The 23517-nt window shown below is 46.0% G+C and overlaps 2 protein-coding genes across 3 annotated transcripts in view; one reads left to right on the top strand and one right to left on the bottom strand.

Moving 5' to 3' along the window:
• spdya (speedy/RINGO cell cycle regulator family member A) overlaps positions 1–7848 on the top strand; it is a 33997-nt gene extending 26149 nt beyond the window's left edge. For both annotated transcript variants that reach the window (XM_055636321.1, XM_055636322.1), the window contains 2 exons: positions 2020–2293; positions 7104–7848. In XM_055636321.1, the coding sequence (XP_055492296.1) occupies positions 2020–2293; positions 7104–7192 (363 nt within the window). In that variant the 3' untranslated portion in view covers positions 7193–7848. The remainder of the gene's footprint in view (positions 1–2019; positions 2294–7103) is intronic.
• trmt61b (tRNA methyltransferase 61B) lies at positions 7809–22293 on the bottom strand. Its single transcript, XM_055636317.1, has 7 exons — positions 21435–22293; positions 19123–19225; positions 17271–17461; positions 15170–15261; positions 10853–11058; positions 9226–9303; positions 7809–7935 (listed from the first exon to the last, which is right to left on the bottom strand). Exons 1-7 carry the CDS (start codon positions 22110–22112, stop codon positions 7892–7894), a joined length of 1392 nt encoding a protein of 463 aa, XP_055492292.1. The 5' UTR covers positions 22113–22293; the 3' UTR covers positions 7809–7891.
• Between the last annotated feature and the right edge of the window lie 1224 nt (positions 22294–23517).

Below are 23517 nucleotides of genomic sequence, written 5' to 3' on the forward strand. Positions count from 1 at the left end.
CTCCACGCTACGAAGCCGGCCAGCTCCACGATGGTAGGTCCGCAGCTCCGCAGGCTCCGTGACTTGAGCTGTCGTTCCGGTTGGAGGCCGCTCCACGGTGCTAGGCCCCAACGGCAACGGAGACCCGACAGGGAAAAGGTCGGGTCCCTGTACAGGGAAGAGATCTGATTTCCCAGTTTCAAAAACTATACCCCTCAACGGGACAAAAAAATGAAGACGGACTGCAGAGGCCTGCTTTGCGGTTCTGCCGCACCCACAGAAGATAGTATTGGCATTCTATTTTTGTTTACAAAACTGCAGATCAAACTTCTAGTGAAGGAATGGTGGATTGAGCAATGCATAGAGTAAGAAAGTCAGCAGGTGTAACAGAGTTCCTTAAGAGGGCAATGTTATTATATGATTTATAAATCATACTGTTTACAGGTAATAATTTTGTCCCGTGTGTAGATGGTGGCAGCAATAATAACATGCTTGCCAGCAGGCTTTTTTTTAACAGTTAATTCAAGTCAAAGTTTATTGTCATGTCTGAGCCAGAAATTTGCTAATGCTTAGCACACAGAACTGATAGGCATACTATAAAAGTCAGGTGTCCATATACCTGAATAAATATATACACACATGATAAATAAATGAGACAGTGAAAATTGCAGATAATTCATTAATAATCAAAGTTTTGTCTGAGCCAGGTTTAATAGGCTGATAGCTGTGGGGAAGTAGCTATTCCTGAACCTGGTTGTTGCAGTCTTCAGGCTCCTGTACCTTCTACCTGAAGGTAGCAGGGAGATGAGTGTGTGGCCAGGATGGTGTGGGTCTTTGATGATACTGCCAGCCTTTTTGAGGCAGCGACTGCGATAAATCCCCTCGGTGGAAGGAAGGTCAGAGCCGATGATGGACTGGGCAGTGTTTACTACTTTTTGTAGTCTCTTCCTCTCCAGGGCGCTCAAGTTGCTGAACCAAGCCACGATGCAACCGGGCAGCATGCTCTTTCCTGGGGTACCAGAACCACTCCCCCCCCTCCCCACCTCGCCCTTGCCCCCCCCCCCCCCCTCCCTCCCTAAAAGTTGGCCAACCAGGTCCACAGTTCACTGCGAAAAGTTCGCTCTTGAGGTCCACAGTTCACAGCGATCCGCTCTTGCCAACAATCAGCCTATCAGGGAACCTCCCGACCTGACCTGTCCCCGGCCCTGATTTCTCCTGGTATTTTCTTGCTTCCAGTTCCACCCTCCCCCCTCAATCAAGGAGGGTCCCGACCCTGAAGAAGGGTCCCGACCCAAAATGTCCATTTACCTCCCCCCTCGACTCCATTCAAGGACCCAAGCAGTCGTTCCAGGTGCGACAGAGGTTTACCTGCACCTCTTCCAACCTCATCTATTGCATCCGCTGCTCTAGATGTCAGCATATCTATATCGGTGAGACCAAGCGTAGGCTGGGCGATCGTTTCGCCGAACACCTCCGCTCGGTCCGCAATAACCAACCTGACCTCCCGGTGGCTCAGCACTTCAACTCCCCCTCGCACTCCGTATCCGAACTCTCTATCCTGGGTCTCTCTCCATGGCCAGAGCGAGCAACACCGGAAATTGGAGGAACAGCACCTCATATTCCACTTGGGGAGTCTGCATCCTGGAGGCATGAACATTGAATTCTCCCAATTTTGTTAGTCCTTGCTGTCTCCTCCCCTTCCTCAGCCCTCCTGCTGTCTCCTCCCATCCCCCAGCCTTCGGGCTCCTCCTCCTTTTTCCTTTATTCTCCCCGAACCCCCCCCTCCCCCCATCGGCCCGAAACATTGCCTATTTCCTTCGCACCATAGATACCGCTGCACCCGCTGAGTTTCTCCAGCTTTTTTGTGTACCTTCTCCGGAGCTGTTTGCTGCCTGACCTGCTGAGTAACTGCAGCATGTTGTGTCTATGTTCAGGAACAAATCTAATATGTATCGTAAAAAAAATTAGTTATAACCCCTAATTTCTGGGCTGCAATCATATCCATGAAGAATGATCAGTCACATGGTTTTGTTATTACAGGTGATGGCTATTGCTCCATCTCATTATATCTGGCAACGAATACGGCCTCTACATCATAGTGGCGCCATCAGAAGATACACACAAAATGATGTCAAATTACCCCGGGGGCCATGTTGCACACCGGTTCAATGTTCGCTCTGCACCCAGAAAGAGGATTATCTCAGCAGGCATATATCATCATCCTCCTCTTGTGAAAGTCTAATTGTAACTAAGAAGGATTTACATCCGAAACAGCATTCACATGACATGGATATTAATTGCTATCCTGCAATGGGTAAGAATACTGTCATATGTTGAACTGCCCTTGTACCCATTAAATAAGGGACAGAATCATGGAAACCTTAACGCAAAATGTATTTTTCATACTTTTAACACTTGGCAGTGTTAACCGCACATCAATAACTGTGTAATGCCAGTAATTAAGTGAAATGTATCATGCGCTTCAGAGGGTCATATGGTCATAAGGAATAGGAGCAGAATTAGGCTATTCAGCCTTTCAGGTCTGCTCTGCCATTCAATCATGGCTGATCTATCTCACCCTCCTAACCCCATTCTCCTGCCTTCTCCCCATAACCCCTGACACCCACACTAATCAAGAATCTATCTATGTTCAAGAAGAAACTGCAGATGCTGGAAAATTGAAGGTAGACAAAAATGCTGGAGAAACTCAGCAGGTGCGGCAACATCTATGGGAGCGAAGGAAATATTTCCTTCACTCCATAGATGCTGCCGCACCCGCTGAGTTTCTCCAGCATTTTTGTCTACCCAAGAATCTATCGATCTTTGCTTGGCTTCCACAGCCTTCCGTGGCAAGGACTTCCACAGATTCGCCACCCTCTGACTAGAGAGGGAATTTGTCAGATTCCAATATGTAGGACAGACGACAAAAAGCTTGGCCAAAAATTGAGTTGTGTGGATTCCTTGGGATAGCTGGCAATTCCCAAGTTTGCCGTGGTAGCTGATGGCAGCACGAATGGTGGTGTCATTAACATCATGAATCCACAAGAAGCCAGAAATAGAGAAATATCGAGAAACAAGGAACTGCAGATGTTGGGATCTTGAGGAAAAACACCAAGTGCTGGAGTAACCCAGCAGGTCAGGCAGCATCTCAGTTTATGTTTAGGTTCTCAGCTGCCTGAACCGCTGCGTTACTCCTGCTCTGAGAAATGTACACCTCTCAGAATTTGTGAGCTGGGCTACATCCCATAGGTTTATGGTGAGAGGGGCAAAGTCTATACGAAATGTGCGGGGCACTTTTTAAAATATAGGCAATGGATGGTTTTAACGTGCTGCCAGGGGTGGTGGGGGAAGCAGATGAAATGATGGCATTTATAAATCTTTTTTGGCAAGCACATGGATATGCAAGAAATTGTACCATGTGGGTCTTGTGTAGCCAAAAGAGAGTGGTACTCTAACTGTAACTGCTCAGACAGGAAGTCTCTGCAGAGGGTAGTGAGGGGAGCAGAGAGGATCATTGGCGTCTCGCTACCCTCGGTACAAGAACTGTTCCAGAGCCGCTGCCTGAAAAAAGCACTGAGAATAGCAAAGGACAGACTGCACCCACTCCACACACATCTAGATCTCCTGCCATCAGGAAAGAGATACCGTAGCATCAAAGCCCAGACAACCAGACTGCTAAACAGCTTCCTTCCACAGGCTGTGAGGCTGCTAAACAGTCACTCCACCTGATTCTGCTGCTTTTGCACTGACAATTTAATAACTGGCACTGAGTAATAACTCTGGCACTGGCTCAGGCCACTTAAACCAGCTGCCCTGGACATTTTATGACTGTTTTTACTTGTATTTTAATGTTGCTGTTTTTACCTGCACTTTTTTAAAACTATTCGTACTGTTTTATCAGGAACTGGATTGTTTTTTTTATCGTTTTTATTTTATGCGTGAAATGTTTAAGTTTTTATGTGCGATGCTCCGGTATTCCCTGGGAAACGTCTTCCCATTTTGCACTGTACAACTGTTGCTTTGCAAGATGACAATAAAGGATGATGATGATGATAGATAGTTGAGCCTTGCATCGTGTTGGGCATGAAACATTGTGGGCTGAAGGACATGTTCCATTGCTCTACTATTCCATGTTTAACGCTTCACAAATACTACCTCACCGAATGAATATTTTAAGCATCTTCAGTTTTTATTGCAGCATCTTGAGACTTTTTGTTTTTCTGTTACTTTTAACCAAATAATTCGATTATTTGCCTTTGCAGTTTGTAGCTGATATTGCTTAGGCAGAGATAGATCGCTTTTAGATTAGTGCGTGTGTCAGGGGTTAAGGCCGGAGAATGGGGTTAAGAGGGAGAGATCGTTCAGCCATGATTGAATGGTGGAGTAGACTTGATGGGCCGAATGGCCTAATTCTGCTCTTATCACTACTGACCTTAGATTAGCATTAATATTTGCAGTTATCGTTTGATTTGAGTAATTTTAATTGAGTAAAATCCTTTGGTGATCTACAAGAGGTGTGAGAAACGCATGGGAAAATAGTGTTGAAGGGTAAGATTGGATCAGCCGTGATGTTACTGAATGGCAGGGCAGGCACAGGAGCTATTGGGAGGTTATTAACCAACTCCAGATCCTCATTTGTGTGTTCATATACAAGCAATCACCCATATAGAATTGCTGAACGGCATTTGTAAAGTTCCCCAGGGCAGATATGAAGATACTATTCATCAAAGATAAACTGGAAGTTTCCTAAACACTATTTAGATACAAGGTGAAATAAATGATTATTTGATGGCATAAACGGGTATTAATAATACATTTCTCATCTATAGTTCAAAGTTCAAAGTAAACTTTATTGTCAATTCAAATAAATTGGATTGAAATTGCGTTTCCCCATACTCCAAATGTGCAAGTAATATTTATAACACAGACAGACAATCTACCAATAAGATAGACAATATACATTATTTAAAATATTCACAGTGTGCCAGACTGTAGTAACATTTTGAGGTATGTTATTAAAGTGCAATAATAAAGGTGCAATATAGAAAAGTGCAAATAGCATACTACAGACATTGAGTTAAAGTTAAATGTTCATGGAATTTTCTTGAGTGTGTTGAGTAGTCTGATGGCCCGAGGGAAAAAGCTGTTTTTGAATCTGGTGGTTTTGCTCCGCATGCTGCGGTAGCGCTTGCCAGATGGTAGGAGGGTGAACAGTTTGTGTGCTGGGTGGGTGGTGTCTTTGATGATATTGGTTGCTCTCTTGCGACAGCGAGATGGGTATAAGTCCTGGATTGCCGGTTGGGGTGATCTGGTGATCTTCTCCGCTGTCCTCACCACTCTCTGTAGTGCCTTCTGGTCAGCAGCAGAGCAACTGCCATACCACACTGAGAGACTGCTGGTAAGAATGCTCTCAATGGCACCCCTGTAAAAAGTGGTGAGGGCAGAAGGGGGGAGGTCGGCTCTCCTCATCCGTCGAAGGAAGTGGAGGCATTGCTGAGCCTTCTTGACTAGGGATATGGTATTGGTGGACCATGTCTGATCATCTGTGATGTGCACTCCCAGGAACTTGGTGCTTTTCACAGACTCACTATAGGTTGCTGGCATTGTTCAACGAAGAGCTAAATCAGTGCTTCTTAACCTATTTCAGTGTCGTTCACCCTTGAGTTTTTAATCACAACATTTCATTCACCCTCGACTAAATGTTCTTATGGTTTTTTGGTAATTTTTGTCTTATTCTCCCTTGTGTATAATTTTATATAGAATTTATTTTGTCACATGAACAAAAAACATAAATCAACTAATTTCTTAAGTGTTTATTTTATTTAACTTTTTGAACATTATAAAAATATGTATAAAAAACTAGGAATGAATAACAAAAAGAGTTTAATTACCACTGGAGTTGGAATATTGAAAAGGAACTGCTGATGCTGGAAAAATCGAAGCTAGATAAAAATGTTGGTGAAACTCAGCGGGTGAGGCAGCATCTATTGAGCGAAGGAACAGGTGGCCTTTCGGGTCGAGACCCTTCTTCAGACCAAAGATCCTACAGCGAGCAAGATGGCCCACTTGTCGAAAAAGACGCAGTACGGTCATGGGCAGATTCATGGGTAATTTTCAGCCCCATTTCCGTAACCGGCTTCCGTCTCCGCACCAAATATCCCGTAGGATAATAGTGCGGAGATGGATGCCGGTTGCGGAAACATCCTCGTAAAGTTATTTGGTAAAAATCTTCTCATTTTCAGAATTTTAATTTATTAACACAAACTGTTCCCCCGCAACGTTGATTACAGTGCGAGTCGGGTCGGGTTGAGTCGGGTTACTGAAATGGATGAAAAAAAGGCCCACGTTCCGCTCCGTTGCGTACTACACATCAGCCCATTGCATTTAGCAGGAGTGGTCCATCTTGCTCCGCTATAGGATCTTTGCTTCAGACTGATGTTGGGTGTGGTGGGGGCAGGAAGTAGAATGGAAGAGGCGGAGACAGTAGGCTGTGGGAGAGCTGGGAAGGGGAGAGGAGAAAGCAAGGACTACCTGAAACTGGAGAAGTCAATGTTCATACCGCTGGGGTGTAATAACAATGATATAAAACCATTCCAACGTCTAAGCACTGGGCTTCAGCCCCATCCTACCCTTTCGGGCTTTGATTACTGCACTTCTTTTGTTGGAAAACCAGCTCAACAAAACCATGGTCTTCCCAAAAAGGTTATATTACAGTAAATTTGGGAAATATCCTGCTACTTTGAAATTAGAAAACCATAGGTTATTGAGGGGGGAAAAAACATATCAAATTTCCAGCTCCACTGCCAATAATTTCATTCACCCTTGGGTGAACCATTCACCAGTTTAAGAAGCACTGGACTATATCACTATCAACATTAGACCCTCTCCACTTTCTTTAAAATGTATATAAATTTGTTTCTGTCCCGTATCTAAATTCAACATGAGTGAATGACACAATTTTAGCAAAATACCTTTTTAAATGTTACTGCGTGACACTATTTTGCCAGTTGTCTGTATTTCAGTACTCCTTACATGTACACTGGTCATTTTGGGGTTTGTTTTGCAATGCATTTAACCAATTACATTTTACAACATTTACCCCCCCCCCACCCCCTCTCTTTCAGATAAGCAAACCACACAAAACGGAGAAAGAAAATACAACGCTGGTGGAAAGGACCGATCCATGGACTGGTTTAACGGAAATGAGGAGTGAGGTGACTTCGAAAATGATGTTCGCTTCGCAGCCACGGAAATGCGAGGGAGAGAGAGAGCCTCCATTTAACAGCCAGATCCCATCTACTGCAAGTGTACTGGAAATATAAAACTGGGTGCTTTACTCTTCCCTGTTCATAACCAGCAACTAAGGGACCATTTCTTAATAACCCAGTGACTCGCATCACTGGTGTTGATTTGTCAGTGTACCACCACCTCTGCTGGTATAAATTAAGACATAACCCTGGGCAAAATCCCTGCAAAAAAAATGACTTGAGTTTAAAAAAAACTCATCAGGGATTTTCAGAATCAGTTACTATCACTGTATAAGTGGTTAGAATATTCCGTTGCTGCATTAATTATTACATTGAAACAACGAGGTTTGATTTGGGTCTCACATTTATAAATTTGATTCACATTTCTATTTTTCCTTTTTGTTGGAATGTTACTGTTTATAGTCCCTTAATTAACTATCTGTCCACTAGCAAACTTGTTTCTCTTTGTGGACAATGAAACTATTTTCTGGTCCTCCTCTGTTCAAATCATTTTCTATTTTTGTCCTGCCTCCCTGTAAATGTACAATATTTGTAAAAATACTGCAATGCAAATATGAGAAAGTACAAAAAAATAAAATTTTATTTATAGTTTTGTGTACAATATACATCCAGCACATGAATTCCTTGGGTACTAGTTGTTGGTTTCACTGAAGAGCAGGCTTAAGTTTTCTCAACTTGGTAAGGAAAGCTATTTTAGGAAAAAACAGCGGATTGTTTAATACAAATAGAACAACTTTATGCATAATAAGAATATTTGAACCACTGGATACAGGATGATTCAGTCGCCTGATAACAGCTGGGAAGAAACTGTCCCTGAATCTGAAGGTGTGTGTTTTCACTCTTGTACCTCTTGCCTGATGGGAGAGGGGAGAAGAGGGAGTGACTCGTCCTTGATTATGCCGCTGGCCTTGCGTGGTGTAGTTGGAGTCAATGGAAAGAAGGTTGGTTTGTGTGACGGTCTGGGCTGTGTCCACAACTCTCTACTTCTCCTCTATTCTCTCTGTCCTCAAAGCAAATCGAAGTTCTACTGTTTCCATGGCTCTTGTACAACTGTCTTCATTTCACAGTTGTGCATTTTTACATTTGTTTGTACAGAAGGTTATGGGCATTGCCAGCAAAGCAAAACAGAAGGAAATGGGGATCTTGCAGGGAAATGGAGGGATAAGGATCATTGTCTGTGCTGGGAATGTATCTACTCTCTGGGAATTTAACGTTACTGTTTTCCATCCAGCACTGGCTCTGGCTCTTCATCAAGAAATAGGAGCAAGGAGATCCTTCTGCAGTTGTACAGGGCCCTAGTGAGACCACACCTGGAGTATCGTGTGCAGTTTTGGTCCCCTAATTTGAGGAAGGACATTCTTGCTGTTGAGGGAGTGCAGCCTAGGTTTACAGGGTTAATTCCCGGGATGGCGGGACTGTCATATGCTGAGAGAATGGAGCAGCTGGGCTTGTACACTCTGGAGTTCAGAAGGATGAGAGGGCATCTTATTGAAACATATAAGATTGTTAAGGGCTTGGACACGCTAGAGGCAGGAAACATGTTCCCGATGTTGGGGGATCCAGAACCAGGGGCCACAATTTAAGAATAAGGAGTAAGCCATTTAGAACGGAGACGAGGAAACACTTTTTCTCACAGAGAGTGGCGAGTCTGTGGAATTCTCTGCCACGGAGGGCGGTGGAGGCCGGTTCTCTGGATGCTTTCAAGAGAGAGCTAGATAGGGCTCTTAAAAATAGCGGAGTCAGGGGTTATGGGGAGAAGGCAGGAACGGGGAACTGATTGTGGATGATGAGCCATGATCACATTGAATGGCGGTGCTGGCTCGAAGGGCCGAATGGCCTACTCCTGCACCTATTGCCTGGTTATTGTTTATTTACAGTCTTAAGAAAAGGGGTGGCCACTTGCATCAAATATATGACTTTGTTGATAATTTGAAAACAAAATATATGGGGAAAATATAACGCAATGAACTGGACTTACCTGTGTGAGAAACTTGCTCATGATGAGGTCTGGCCACATAAGGCACTGTGCAAAAAGATTTAGTATCATCCTCTTCACCTGCATTTAATGCAAAACATGTCATTGAGTCGGAGTTTTACAGCGTGGAAACAGACCCTACAGCTCAGACCGGCCAAAATGTCCTATCTACACTGGTCCCACCTGCCTGCGTTAGGCCCATATCCCACTAAACCTGTCCTATCCATGCACCTATCTATAGACAATAGGTGCAGGAGTAGGCCATTTGGCCTTTCGAGCCAGCACCGACATTCAATGTGATCATGGCTGATCATCCCCAATCAGTACCCCGTTCCTGCCTTCTCCCCATATCCCCTGACTCCGCTATTTTTAAGAGCCCCTCTCTTGAAAGCATCTAGCATGTAGGGAGTGATGTGAAATGTAGGATAACATAGAACTAGTATAAGGGGTGATCGATGATCGGCCTGGACTCAGTGTGCTGAGGGTCCGTTTCCATGCTGTATCTTTCATTCAGTCAATGAAAGCATGGAAGGCTCTGAATCTATGTCAGACCATAATAATAAGCATGAAGACACGTTTTCAAACCCCTCAGACTGAAAGAACGAAACCGATTCAGCATTTGGTTATTGCCCCAGATGAAGTTTGTAACCTTAGCTTTGAGTGGCAAAGTCAGGATTCTTCCCTCTTAATAGCTTTGTTACTCAGAGTAAGCTTTCTTGATGTTTTCACAAAAGGTAAAATTTCATTTGGTTGGAGAGATTTTAGAGATACAGCGTGGAAACAGGCCCTTTGGCCCACCGAGACCACGCCGAACCGCGATCACCCCGTACACTAGCACTATCGCACACACTGGGGACAATTTACAGAAGCCTATTAATCTACAAACCTGTACATCTTTGGAGTGTGGGAGGAAAACGGAGACACTCGGGGAAAACCCACGCAGTCACAAGGAGAACGTACAAACTTCGTACAGACAGCAGCCGTAGTTAGGATTGAACCTGGATTTCTGGCGCGGTAAGGCAGCAACTCTACCGCTGCGCCACCCGAAATGGAGGTTTCAAACATTTAATTCCTCCTGATAAAACAGTGCTTAGTGCATCGACCATGCAGTCCCTGATACTTGATTGTACTGAACATAGTATTCACGGGCAACCAGGCACGGAAATCGCTGTCAAAACACGCGGGGGACACAATGTCTTGGCGGGCGCGCGCGCGTACATGCGCACACACACACGCGAGGCTTCGGCCGTGGGCTTGAATCGGCCCGTTCGCGGGGCCTTTCATCGGACGGCGGGGGCTTCAACATCGGGAGCCTCAATCGCCTCGATGCAGCAGTTTGATTTTAAGCCGCGCCGGGCGCTGAAAGGCCCCGCGAACGGGCCGATTCACCCCTTAGAAAGCGGCCGATAAAGACCAGATTACAAAACATGGGAGGGGGGGGGATTGTCCCCACCTCTCAAAGCGTGTCTCCCCTGCCCCCCCCAGGATTTCCACCCCCGAGGGCAACACTTTAAATCTAACAATTTTGACAGCGGGAGTGGTTGACAGAATGTTTAAGCTACACACACTGAACAGCAACCTTCATTTTAAAGTTGAATGGAATGAAGTTTTATTTAACGTCATACTTTACCAGGATCCTGGGCTGTGTCGTTTTCTTCCTCATCCGCAAGATCATCCACATTCCTTTGGGGCTCTACCCGTGGGGCCGTGCTGCCATCCTTCCGCACAGCAGGAGCCACAAACCAGTCCCTGTGAACCACCTCAAGGATCTTCTCACAGGCGAGGGGCAAGCCAGCGCTGCGGATCCCTTCCAGCAGGTCAATGACCTGGGTAATGCTAGAAATAGGTGGGCAGAGAACCTCGTTAATACTTGCCAGACATCTGACAAATTGACACTTTTGTTTATTACTGTCACGTGTTGCCGAGGTACGGTGAAAGGCTTTTTGTGTAAGAAAGGACTGCAGATGCTGGTTTAAATCGAAGGTAGACACTAAATGCTGGAGTAATTCAGCGGGTGAGGCAGCATTTCAGGAGAGAAAGAATGGGCGACGTTTCGGGTCGAGACCCTTCAAGGTCTCAAGACTCGAGACCCTTCGAGCCAGCACGGCCATTCATCGTGATCATGGCTGATCGTCCCCTACCAATAACCCGTGCTTGCCTTCTCCCCATATCCCTCGACTCCACTAGCCCCTAGAGCTCTATCTAACTCTCTCTTAAATCCACCCAGTGACTTGGCCTCCACTGCCCTCTGTGGCAGGGAATTCCACAAATTCACAACTCTCTGGGTGATAACGTTTTTTCTCACCTCAGTCTTAAATGACCTCCCCTTTATTCTAAGACTGTGGCCCCTGGTTCTGGACTCACCCAACATTGGGAACATTTTTCCTGCATCTAGCTTGTCCAGTCCTTTTATAATTTTATATGTTTCTATAAGATCCCCCCTCATCCTTCTAAACTCCAGTGAATACAAGCCTTGTCTTTTCAATCTTTCCTCATATGACAGTCCCGCCATCCCAGGGATCAATCACGTGAACCTACGCTGCACTGCCTGAATTGGACTTTACTGGAGTTTATATTCCACTAGACGTTATTCCCGTTATTCTGTAAGGGTACATTCTGGACAGCTTGCTTGAAATTATGTATTGTCTTTCCGCTGACTGGTTAGTACTCAATAAAAAAGAGCTTTTCACTGTACACCTTGGTACACGTGACAGATTCAGATTCAGATTCAATTTTAATTGTCATTGTCAGTGTACAGTACAGAGACAACAAAATGCATTTAGCATCTCCCTGGAAGAGCGACATAGCAAATGATTTGAATAAATAATAATAAGTGTCCGGGGGGGGGGGGGGGGGGGGGTGATTGGCAGTCACCGAGGTACGTTGTTGAGTAGAGTGACAGCCGCCGGGAAGAAGCTGTTCCTCGACCTGCTGGTTCGGCAACGGAGAGACCTGTAGCACCTCCCGGATGGTAGGAGGTTAAACAGTCCATGGTTGGGGTGAGAGCAGTCCTTGGCGACAATAAACTAACCAACAACAAAACTCTACAATCTCGTTAAGCTGCTCATTCCTCTACCCATAAATGAATTTGTGCAGCACCTTTAGCTAAAAAAAAGTACATAGAATTATGAGAGGCAATGTTTGGGTAGATAGTCAACCTTTTATATAAAATATAAAATACCAAAAGGCATGGCTTTAAGGTGAGAGAGGGGGAAGTTTAAAGGGGATGTGCGGGGCAAGTTTGTTTTTTTACACAATGAGTATGGCGAGTGCCTGGAACATGTTGCCAGTGGAGGTGGTGGAGGCAGATATGATAGCGCCATTAAATAGAGTTTTCGACAGGCACATGGATATACAAGGAAATGGATTATGTACAGGCAACTAGGCATCATGTTCAGCGCAGACATTGTGGGGCCGATGAAGCTGTTCCTGTGCTGTGTCTGCGTCCTATACATTAACATTAACACGCTTCGATTCATAGCCTCTGCAGTATAAAGTCCAAAGATATGGTGATGCCAAAGTCATACAGCACAGAAACAGCGCAGGAAGGAACCACAGATACTGGTATTAACTGAAGATAGGCACAGAAAGCTGGAGTAGCTCAGTGGGACAGGCAGCATCTCTGGAGAGAAGGAATGGGTGATTTTTCGGGTCTGAAAAAGGGTCTGGACACGAAACGTCACCCATTCCTTCTCCCCAGAGATGCTGCCTGTCCCGCTGTAAAAAAAGTTACCCCTCAGATTCCTATTAAATCTTTTCCCCTTCACCTTGAACCTACAGTGGCTTGCAAAAGTTTTCACACCCCTTGAACTTTTCCACATTTTGTCACGTTACAACCACAAACGTAAATGTATTTTATTGGGATTTTATGTGATAGACCAACACAAAGTAGTGCATAATTGTGAAGTGGAAGGAAAATGATACATGGTTTTCAAATCTTTTTACAAATAAAAAACTGAAAAGTGTGGCGTGCAAAAGTATTCAGCCCCCCTGAGTCAATACTTTGTAGAACCACCTTTCGCTGCAATTACAGCTGCAAGTCTTTTGGGGTATGTCTCTACCGGTTTTGCACATCTAGAGACTGAAATTTTTGCCCATTCTTCTTTGCAAAATAGCTCAAGCTCAGTCAGATTGGGTGGAGAGCGTCTGTGAACAGCAATTTTCAAGTCTTGCCAGAGATTCTCAATTGGATTTAGGTCTGGACTTTGACAGGGCCATTCTAACACATGAATATGCTTTGATCTAAACCATTCCATTGTAGCTCTGGCTGTATGTTTAGGGTCGTTGTCCTGCTGGAAGGTGAACCTCCGCCCCAGTCTCAAGTCTTTTGCAGACTCTAACAGGTTTTCTTCCAAGATTGCCCTGTATTTGGCTCCATCCATCTTCCCATCAACTCTGACCAGCTTCCCTGTCCCTGCTGAAGAAAAGCATCCCCACAGCATGATGCTGCCACCACCATGTTTCACAGTGGGGATGGTGTGTTCAGGGTGATGTGCAGTGTTAGTTTTCCGCCACACATAGCGTTTTGCATTTAGGCCAAAAACTTCAATTTTGGTCTCATCTGACTAGAGCACCTTCCTCCACATGTTTGCTGTGTCCCCCACATGGCTTGTGGCAAACTGCAAACGGGACTTCTTATGGCTTTTTTTCAACAATGGCTTTCTTCTTGCCACTCTTCCATAAAGGCCCGATTTGTGGAGTGCACGACTAATAGTTGTCCTGTGGACAGATTCTCCCACCTGAGCTGTGGATCTCTGCAGCTCCTCCAGAGTTACCATGGGCTCTTGGCTGCTTCTCTGATCAATGCTCTCCTTGCCCGGCCTGTCAGTTTAGGTGGACGGCCATGTCTTGGTAGGTTTGCAGTTGTGCCATACTCTTTCCATTTTTGGATGATGGATTGAACAGTGCTCCGTGAGATGTTCAAAGCTTGGGATATTTTTTTATAACCTAACCCTGCTTTAAACTTCTCCACAACTTTATCCTTGACCTGTCTGGTGTGTTCCTTGGGCTTCGTGATGCTGTTTGTTCACTAATGTTCTCTAACAAACCTCTGAGGCCTTCACAGAACAGCTGTATTTATACTGAGATTAGATTACACACAAGTGGACTCTATTTACTAATTAGGTGACTTCTGAAGGCAATTGGTTGCACTGGATTTTATTTAGGGGTATCAGAGTAAAGGGGGCTGAATACTTTTGCACGCCACTCTTTTCATTTTTTTATTTGTAAAAAAATTTGAAAACCATGTATCATTTTCCTTCCACTTCACAATTATGCGCCACTTTGTGTTGGTCTATCACATAAAATCCCAATAAAATACATTTACGTTTGTGGTTGTAACGTGACAAAATGTGGACAAGTTCAAGGGGTATGAAAACTTTTGCAAGCCACTGTATGTCCTCTGGTCCTCCATTCCCCTACTCTGGGCAAAAGACTCTGTGCCTCTCCCCGATCTATTGAACATTTCCACCCTAGGAAAAGGGTTCTGACTGTCAAATTATAAGATTGTTAAGGGGTTGGACACGCTAGAGGCAGGAAACATGTTCCCGATGTTGGGGGAGTCCAGAACCAGGGGCCACAGTTTAAGAATAAGGAGTAAGCCATTTAGAACGGAGACGAGGAAACACTTTTTCTCACAGAGAGTGATGAGTCTGTGGAATTCTCTGCCTAAGAGGGCGGAGGAGGTGGGTTCCCTGGATACTTTCAAGAGAGATCTAGATAGGGCTCTTTAAAAAAGTGGAGTCGGATATGGGGAGAAGGCAGGAACGGGGTACTGATTGGGCATGATCAGCCATGATTACATTGGTGCTGGCTCGAAGGGCCGAATGGCCTATTGCACCTATTGTCTGTCTCCCCAATCTATGCCTCCCATACTTCAGAAATGCAAATGACTTGTTTCTCGTGAGAACAACGGCAGTAAAAATGGCCCAAACGTTTCTACACTTACTTTGCGAGATACACGGCACACACTCCGCCTTGCTTGAGGTGAACGTGGATGGCAGGTAAAGCCAGTTGTGGGCTCCGCATATCCAAACTAATCTGCAAGGATGCAAAAAGATGGGAAGTTGAACATGCATTGCAATTCAGCTGCGGATCCGGTCAGAAGAATGGGTCGACGGAGAAGATTGAATTCAACATGGAAAGCTCTGATCTTATATGGTTCACAACTGTTTAAAACTGCAAACTCAATAGAAAGAATATGGTGATAGTTACAAAATGCTGGAGTAACTCAGCAGGACAGGCAGTCTCTCTGGAGAGAAGGAATGGGTGACGTTTCAGGTCAATAGACAATAGGTGCAGGAGTAGGCCAGCCAGCACCGCCATTCAACGTGATCATGGCTGATCATCCCCAATCAGTACCCCGTTCCTGCCTTCTCCCCATATCCCTTAACTCCGCTATCTTTAAGAGCTCTATCTCTCTCTTAAAAGCATCCAGAGAATTGGCCTCCACTTGCCTTCTGAGGCAGAGAATTCCACAGATTCACAACTCTCTGGGTGAAATAGTTTTTCCTCGTCTCCGTTCTAAATGGCCTACCCCTTATTCTTAATCTGTGGCTCCCTGGTTCTGGACTCCCCCAACAAGTTTCCTGCCTCCAGCGTGTCCAAACCCTTAATAATCTTATATGTTTCAACAATAATCCCTCTCATCCTTCTAAATTCCAGTGTATACAAGCCCAGCCGCTCCATTCTTTCAACATATGACAGTTAAGACCCTTCTACAGACAAGTATATGAAGTGGGATTGAAGGAACAGAAAATAGGAAAAATTAACAAAAAAACAATTTCTTAAACCTAGATGTGATGAAGCCGAGTTTTAGTTAAAAATATAAGAAGATATTAAATTGGCTTCTGGGCTAGCTTACAGCTTATATTTAGTCTCAAATTAGGCTTGCCTCAGGTTGCGGTGTGTGTGAGATAATAAATCCTATAACATTGTCTCCCAAGTGACAGGCAGAGGAGAAGCTATAGAGATAGCTGGTCAAATCTTTAAAGTGAGATGCCATAAACCAAATGACCAATGTTTATGGGGGAGGAGGCGATAGAGGAAGAGAGAGAAGGAGCTAGAGATATCTTTGAAGCAAGAGGCAATAAAACAGATGGTCTATGTTTATGAGGGACCAAGTGACAAAGAAGATATACAATGTTTTAGTATATCTTGTACCATGTAAAAAAAAGGTTTGATGTGATGCATTCTGTGGAAACCTTTTCCAGTACCTCTGACCATGACTAATGTCTGTGGAATGTGATAAGGGGACAAAAAAAACCCTATTTAAGGCAATGTAATTCTGTTGTTCAGAGAAGGTGGCTGAGGACAGTCAAGTGTCTGTGTTGGTCACTTGACTGGAGTTCTCCCTCCCTTCCATCGGCCGATGTTAAGTAAAGTTTTGAACTGGTCTACCAAACAGTTTGTGTGGTGTCTGTTTATTAAGAAACAAACCTGGTTTAGTAGTTAAGATAAGTAGCTTTTTCAGATGTATATGCTATATAGTACAAGAGAAGCAAATGGGACTTTGGCTGTGTTGAAGTCTAATAGAATTGTTCAAACTAGTGGTTAAGCCATGGTTAGTGTGTAGAGTTGTAAGTGTCACGTTAGAGATAGGACAAAGATAGTGACCAATGACTAGTGACAGGAGGGAAATAAAGACATGATTATAGGGTGGCACAACGGTGGAGTTGCTGCCTCACAGTGTCCGGAACTTGGGTTTGAACCTAACTACGGGCACTGTCTTTACGGAGTTTGCACGTTCTCCCTGTGACCTGCGTGGGTTTTCTCTGGGTGCTCCGGTTTCCTCCCACACGTGCAGGTTTGTCATGCAGTAAAATTGTAAATTGTCCCAAGTGAGCAGGATAGTGTTAGTGGTCAGCGCGGACTCGATGGGCTGAAGGGCCTGTTTCCACACTGTATATATATATATATATATATAAAATACCATGTACAAAGTTAAAGTTGCATCGTTTAGCAAATTGCTAGCTTGCAAATCCTTAACCTCTGTTACAAAGTTAGGCCTAAGGGAAGCATTTGGATCTATAACCATATAGGTGACTTACAGCATCAAACATGGTTCCCTGGATATCATCATTGACCAACACGATATCTTTGTTAATGAAGTCCACATTATTCGGCCATTCTTTCCCACGGGCCACTTCATAGGCATTCCGCCAGCACTGATAATTCGTTTTAGCTCTCTCGTGGTGATCCTTTCTCACTTCAAAACTATATACATGTCCCGAAGGCCCCACTGTGAGGGAGACAGAAAACAAACTGCATCAGTTCATAAGGGATAGGAGCAGAATTAGGCCATTCGGCCCATCAAGTCTATTCCACCATTCAATCATGGCTGATCTATCTCTCCCTCCTAACCCCATTTTCCTGCCTTCTCCCCATAACCCACGACACCTGCACTAATCAAGAATCTATCTATGCCTTAAAAATATCCTTTGACCTGGCCTCCACAGCCGTCTGTGGCGATTAATTCCACAGATTCACCACCCTCTGACTAAAGATATTCCTCCTCATGTCCTTCCTAAGGGAACGTTCTTTAATTCTGAGGCTGTGACCTCTGGTCCCAGACTCTCCCACCAGTGGAAACATCCTCTCCACATCCACTCCATCCAGGCCTTTCACTATTCAGTAAGTTTCTGAGGTCCCCCCTCATCCTTCAAATACTCCAGGGAGTACAGGCCCAATGCCTTACTTCAAGTAGCCTTACTTGCTTTCCCTCTCTCTCTCCATCCCCGCCCAGTTGCATGTCTTACTGCCTCCGACTACATTTTATCCCTGGACCGCCCACTTCCCCGACATCGACCCGAAACGTCACCCATTCCTTCTCTCCAGAGATGCTGCCTGTCCCGCTGAGTGACTCCAGCGTTTTGCGTATACCTATGAGTAACTCAGCGGCATCTCTGGAGAAAGTAGACAAACATGCTGGAGAAACTCAGCGGGTGAGGCAGCATCAATGGAGCGAAGGAAATAGGTGACGTTTCGGGTCGAGACCCTTCTTCAGACTGATTATAGTGGGAGGAGAGAAGAAAGCTGGAAGAGAGGAGGGGCAGGATAAAGCCTAGCAAGTGACAGGTGGATACAGGCGAGGCTTATTTTGATAGTCAGATGCTTGGATAAAGGCCAGAGATAGAAACATAGAAATTAGGTGCAGTAGTAGGCCATTCGGCCCTTCGAGCCTGTACCGCCATTCAATATGATCATGGCTGATCATCCAACTCAGTATCCCGTACCTGCCTTCTCTCCATACCCCCTGACCCCCTTAGCCACAAGGGCCACATCTAACTCCCTCTTAAATATAGCCAATGAACTGGCCTCGACTACCCTCTGTGGCAGAGAGTTCCAGAGATTCACCACTCTCTGTGTGAAAAAAAGTTCTTCTCATCTCGGTTTTAAAGGATTTCCCCCTTATCCTTAAGCTGTGACCCCTTGTCCTGGACTTCCCCAACATCGGGAGCAATCTTCCTGCATCTAGCCTGTCCAACCCCTTAAGAATTTTGTACGTTTCTGTAAGATCCCCTCTCAATCTCCTAAATTCTAGAGAGTATAAACCAAGTCTATCCAGTCTTTCTTCATAAGACAGTCCTGACATCCCAGGAATCAGTCTGGTGAACCTTCTCTGCACTCCCTCTATGGCAATAATGTCCTCCCTCAGATTTGGAGACCAAAACTGTACGCAATTTGAATGAATTCCATATTTAAGTAGTTGAAAACAATGTAAAAATAATGTTATGCAGAACAATAGAACCAATTCATCAATGGTAAACTTAGAGGTGGGGGGGAAATAAAAACTATTAAATATTTCATTTGGACTTTACTTTAGAGAACCTGCGATCGCCTACCCCGTACACTAGCATTAAAATGTAATTCACTTATCAAGGATCCCATTTCATATCTTACCTGCACGGGACAGGAAGAGAGTCATTGCTCCCGAACCAGAACCAGACTCTAAAACAGAGTCCCCATCGCCTATATCCATCATCATCAACATGGTGGTGGCATCCTTGAAGAAGCAGAGTCAGAGAGTCATACAGCGTGGAAACAGGCCCTTCTGCCCAACTTGCCTCACAAAGGCAAATTCAATGCTTGCATTTATATCAAGGGGACTAGAATACAAAACAGGGATGTAATGCTGAGGCTCTATAAGACGCTGGTCAGGCCGCATTTGCAGTCCTGTGAGCAGTTTTGGCCCCATATCTGAGGGAGGATGTGCTGGCTCTGGAGAGGGTCCAGAGGAGGTTTCCAGGAATTAGTAGGTTAACATATGATGAGCGTTTGTCGGCACTGGGCCTGTACTCGCTGGAGTTTAGAAGAATGGGGGGGGAGACCTCATTGAAAGGTACAGGATGTGGAAAGAATGTTTCCACTGGTGGGAGAGTCTAGGACCAGAGGTTATACGATACGATAAACTTTATTCAAATTGGTCAGCTGACATTCACAACACACAAGGTACACTAAAACTTGAAATTTAATGTGAACACAATAATAAAAAGACAAGCGAGTGTTGTCTGGCGGGCGTGTGCACAGGGCATTCACTGGAGCAAATGAACAAACAAACACAGACTTACCCCCTGGTCAAAGGATTCTAAACTAGAGTGTACCCCCCTCCCCGGGTCCCCATTGTCTTCCCCTCTCCCCACGCTCATCGACCGCTGAATGCGGGTCGATCCCGAGGCTCCACCGCCACCGAGGCTCCACCGCCACCGAGGCTCCCGTTGCCGCTGAGGCTCCACCACCGAGGCTCCACCGCCACCGAGGCTCCACCGCCACCGAGGCTCCCGTTGCCGCTGAGGCCCCAGCTCTGCCGAGGCTCCCATCGCCGCCGCTGCTGAGGCTCCTTCGGCCCAGACAGGCCTCACCGCCAACATTAAAGATCACTCTTTTAGCAAGGAGGTGAGGGGGAACTTCTTTAGTCAGAGAGTAGTTAATCTGCGGAACTCATTGCCACAGAGGGCCGTGGCCACGTCGTCAGATATTTTTCAGGCAGAGACAGACACATTCTTGATTTGTCAAGGGTTATGGGGAGAAGGCAGGAAAATGGGAAGGCAGGCGAATGGCCTAATTCTACTCCTATAATTTGAGAACTTGCCCACATCGACCGACATGTCCCGTCTACACAGTGGCGGACTGGGTCTAAAAATATTGGTTGCCAGGAGACAAAGGGGGCCCACCCACAACTACAATGCTATCATTCATCAGGGGCCCACTTGCCATCACTTGCTATCACTTCATCAGGGGCCCACTTGTCATCGTGCAAGCTGACACCCTGGCCAGTCCGCCACTGCGTCTACACTAGTCACACCTGCCTGCGTTGGCCCATATCCCTCTAAACCCGAAGGTACACAAAAAAGCTGGAGAACCTCAGCCGGTGCAGCAGCATCTGTGGAGCGAAGGAAATAGGCCACCTTTTGGGCCAAAACCCTTCTTCAGTCTGAGTTTCTCCAGCTTTTTTGTGTACCTTCGATTTTCCAGCATCGGATAGGGGAGATGGCACGGACTAGAAGGGTCGAGGTGGCCTGTTTCCGTGCTGTAATTGTTATATGGTTATCTGCAGTTCCTTCTTAAACACTCCCTCTAAACCCGTTCTATCCATGTAGAAACATAGAAACATAGAAATTACGTGCAGGAGTAGGCCATTCGGCCCTTCGAGCCTGCACCGCCATTCAATATGATCATGGCTGATCATCCAACTCAGTATCCCGTACCTGCCTTCTCTCCATACCCTCTGATCCCCTTGGCCACAAGGGCCACATCTAACTCCCTCTTAAATATAGCCAATGAACTGGCCTCAACTACCCTCTGTGGCAGAGAGTTCCAGAGATTCACCACTCTCTGTGTGAAAAAAGTTCTTCTCATCTCGGTTTTTAAAGGATTTCCCCCTTATCCTTAAGCTGTGACCCCCTTGTCCTGGACTTCCCCAACATCGGGAACAATCTTCCTGCATCTAGCCTGTCCAACCCCTTAAGAATTTTGTAAGTTTCTATAAGATCCCCTCTCAATCTCCTAAATTCTAGAGAGTATAAACCAAGTCTATCCAGTCTTTCTTCACAAGACAGTCCTGACATCCCAGGAATCAGTCTGGTGAACCTTCTCTGCACTCCCTCGATGTGCATGGTATGACAGCAGCTGCCTCAACCACCTCCTCGTCCCACACACCCACCACCCTTTAACGTTTGATTTTGTTTTAAATTCATGATGAAGATTTATCATACTTTTGGATAAGAAATGGCTGGGCCCCGCTTCATGAGCAGCACGAATTCCTCCAGCGTTGGTCTCCTGAGGACCAACTGAGAACCAGTGGAGGTCCTGAAGATCTGGCCCGGGAGATGTCCCAGTATCTGCTGGTGGGCGAGCATGCCCCAATTGGAGTGCACCTCCCCACCCGGCACCAGCAAGAGCATCTTCTGCATCTCCAAACGATGCCTCCTGCGAAACTCAGCCAGCACCAAGTCCCCGGTTTGAAAGGACACTTGCCCGGCCGTGGATGGGAGCCGTAATCCCGGGGCTGGTTGCAATGTGTGTCCGCAGTCATCTCCAACCAGCTGCTGGCCGCTCAGCTGCAACACCTCCCTGTTCAACATCTGCCGGGGGATCAGGTTGCTAACTCTTTCCAGCGGGGACAAGGGAGGTCTCCGGAGAGGTGGACCACCTTGTCCCGGCCGCCGGGACCATAGTGACCGAGGCAGGGACCAAATCCTCCCGGGTTCCGGGTTGCCAGCTTCTCCCTCGCCTCCATCTCCATCTCCATCTCCACCGCTGGAAGCTGGCCGCACCAAGCCCTTGACCAAGCCCGGCAGCGAAGGGCAGCAGCAACTGTCCGGAATCCCACACCCATGCTTCAGGAAGACTGGTCTGGTTTGCAGAATGCAAGAGCGGAGCAGAAGCCGCATCTTTCGCCCTCCCTGTGTGTAACAACAACAAGAATAGCCTGCCCTCCACTGAAATTCCTTCTGCAACTTGAAACCCAGTCGCTTTCAATCACATTGCATCCAAATCGCTCTGCAAATCGCCTGCCACTGTATTTATTGCATGCTGCGAGAATGGACCAACAGCAAGCAAGCAAGCAACTCCTTCTAAAGGTCCGCCTTCAACGCAAAAGCACATCATGAGAAAGCGACGGAGAGTGCCCTTTGCACCGGCACAGTTTGTGGCCACGCGTTCAAAATGCGGCGCCTTCGCACACTCTCCTTCCTCTGCATTCGTGTTTCCAGTCGCCCAGCCTCGCCAATGTTTGCGAGTCCGCAACGGACACAGTAGATGAGGTGCAAGTGAACCTCTGCCTAAACTACAAGGACCGTCGGGGTCCCTGAAGAGTTATTTCGCGTTTCCAGTCCCTCCCCACACACACACACACCTTAAAAGAGTCTTAACAATCTATGCACCCAGCAATTCTCAACTCTAATCACACCACAACGTGTAGTGATTTAAGGCACTGCAGAAACAAAATGCAAAGTGCACAGTGGAACAAAGACACACGAGTCCCCGACCCGAGACTTCACCTGTCCATGTGTAAGAAGAAACTGCACATGCTGTTTTTTTACACCAAAATGCTGGAGTGACTCAGCGGGACAGGCAGGAGCAAAGATGCTCTAATCTTTGGGCAAGGGAGAAGGAATAGGTGCAGTTTTAGGTCGAGACCCTTCAGACCCCTGTCCATGTTCTCCAGATGTGTTGCCTCACCCGCTGAGTTACTCCAGCACAATGTATTTTTATCCGTAAACCAGCATCTGCAGTCTGCAGTCTCTCGTGTCTCCAAAAAATCTATGCAGAGATGCTGCCTGTCCCGTGAGTTACTCCAGCATTTTGCGTCTATCTGCAGTTCCTGCATGTTTTGTCCAGCATATTAATGTTTTCTCAAGAATCCAGCATCTGCAATTGTTTGTGGCTGCATTTTACCAAGCAAGTCACCCTGAGACTGACAAGGGACGTGTGATTGACAGAAACTCGGTGGGTCAGGCAGCATCTCTGGAGAGAAGGAATGGGTGGCGTTTCGGGTCGAGACCCTTCTTCAGACTGAGAGCCAGGGGAGAGGGAGACACAGAGATATGGAAGGGTAAGGTGTGAAAACAGATCAGAGCAGATGCTGTTGAAGGAAATTGTAGAATGGATCATTGATAGCTAGGGGAAGATGGCAACGATGCATAGAGTTCCTTGTCTCTGCACTTTGCAAGCAAGTCACCTGGCGTTTGACAGGAACTCTGTTCAGGGGTTATGGGGAGAAGGCAGGAGAATGAGGTTGAGAGGGAAAGATAGATCAGCCATGATTGAAGGGCGTAGTGGATGATGGGCCAAATG

This window comes from Leucoraja erinacea, chromosome 5 (genome assembly GCF_028641065.1).
Source record: "Leucoraja erinacea ecotype New England chromosome 5, Leri_hhj_1, whole genome shotgun sequence".
Classification (NCBI taxonomy): Eukaryota; Metazoa; Chordata; class Chondrichthyes; order Rajiformes; family Rajidae; genus Leucoraja; species Leucoraja erinaceus.

Coding starts and splice junctions, on each gene's coding strand:
- trmt61b (XM_055636317.1), bottom strand. CDS start 22,112: ATGCGGCTTCTGCTCCGCTCTTGCATTCTGCAAACCAGACCAGTCTTC. Junction 15,262..17,270: donor AGGGAACCATGTTTGATGCT/GTAAGTCACCTA, acceptor GCATCCTTGCAG/ATTAGTTTGGATATGCGGAG. Junction 9,304..10,852: donor CGACACAGCCCAGGATCCTG/GTAAAGTATGAC, acceptor CATTAAATGCAG/GTGAAGAGGATGATACTAAA.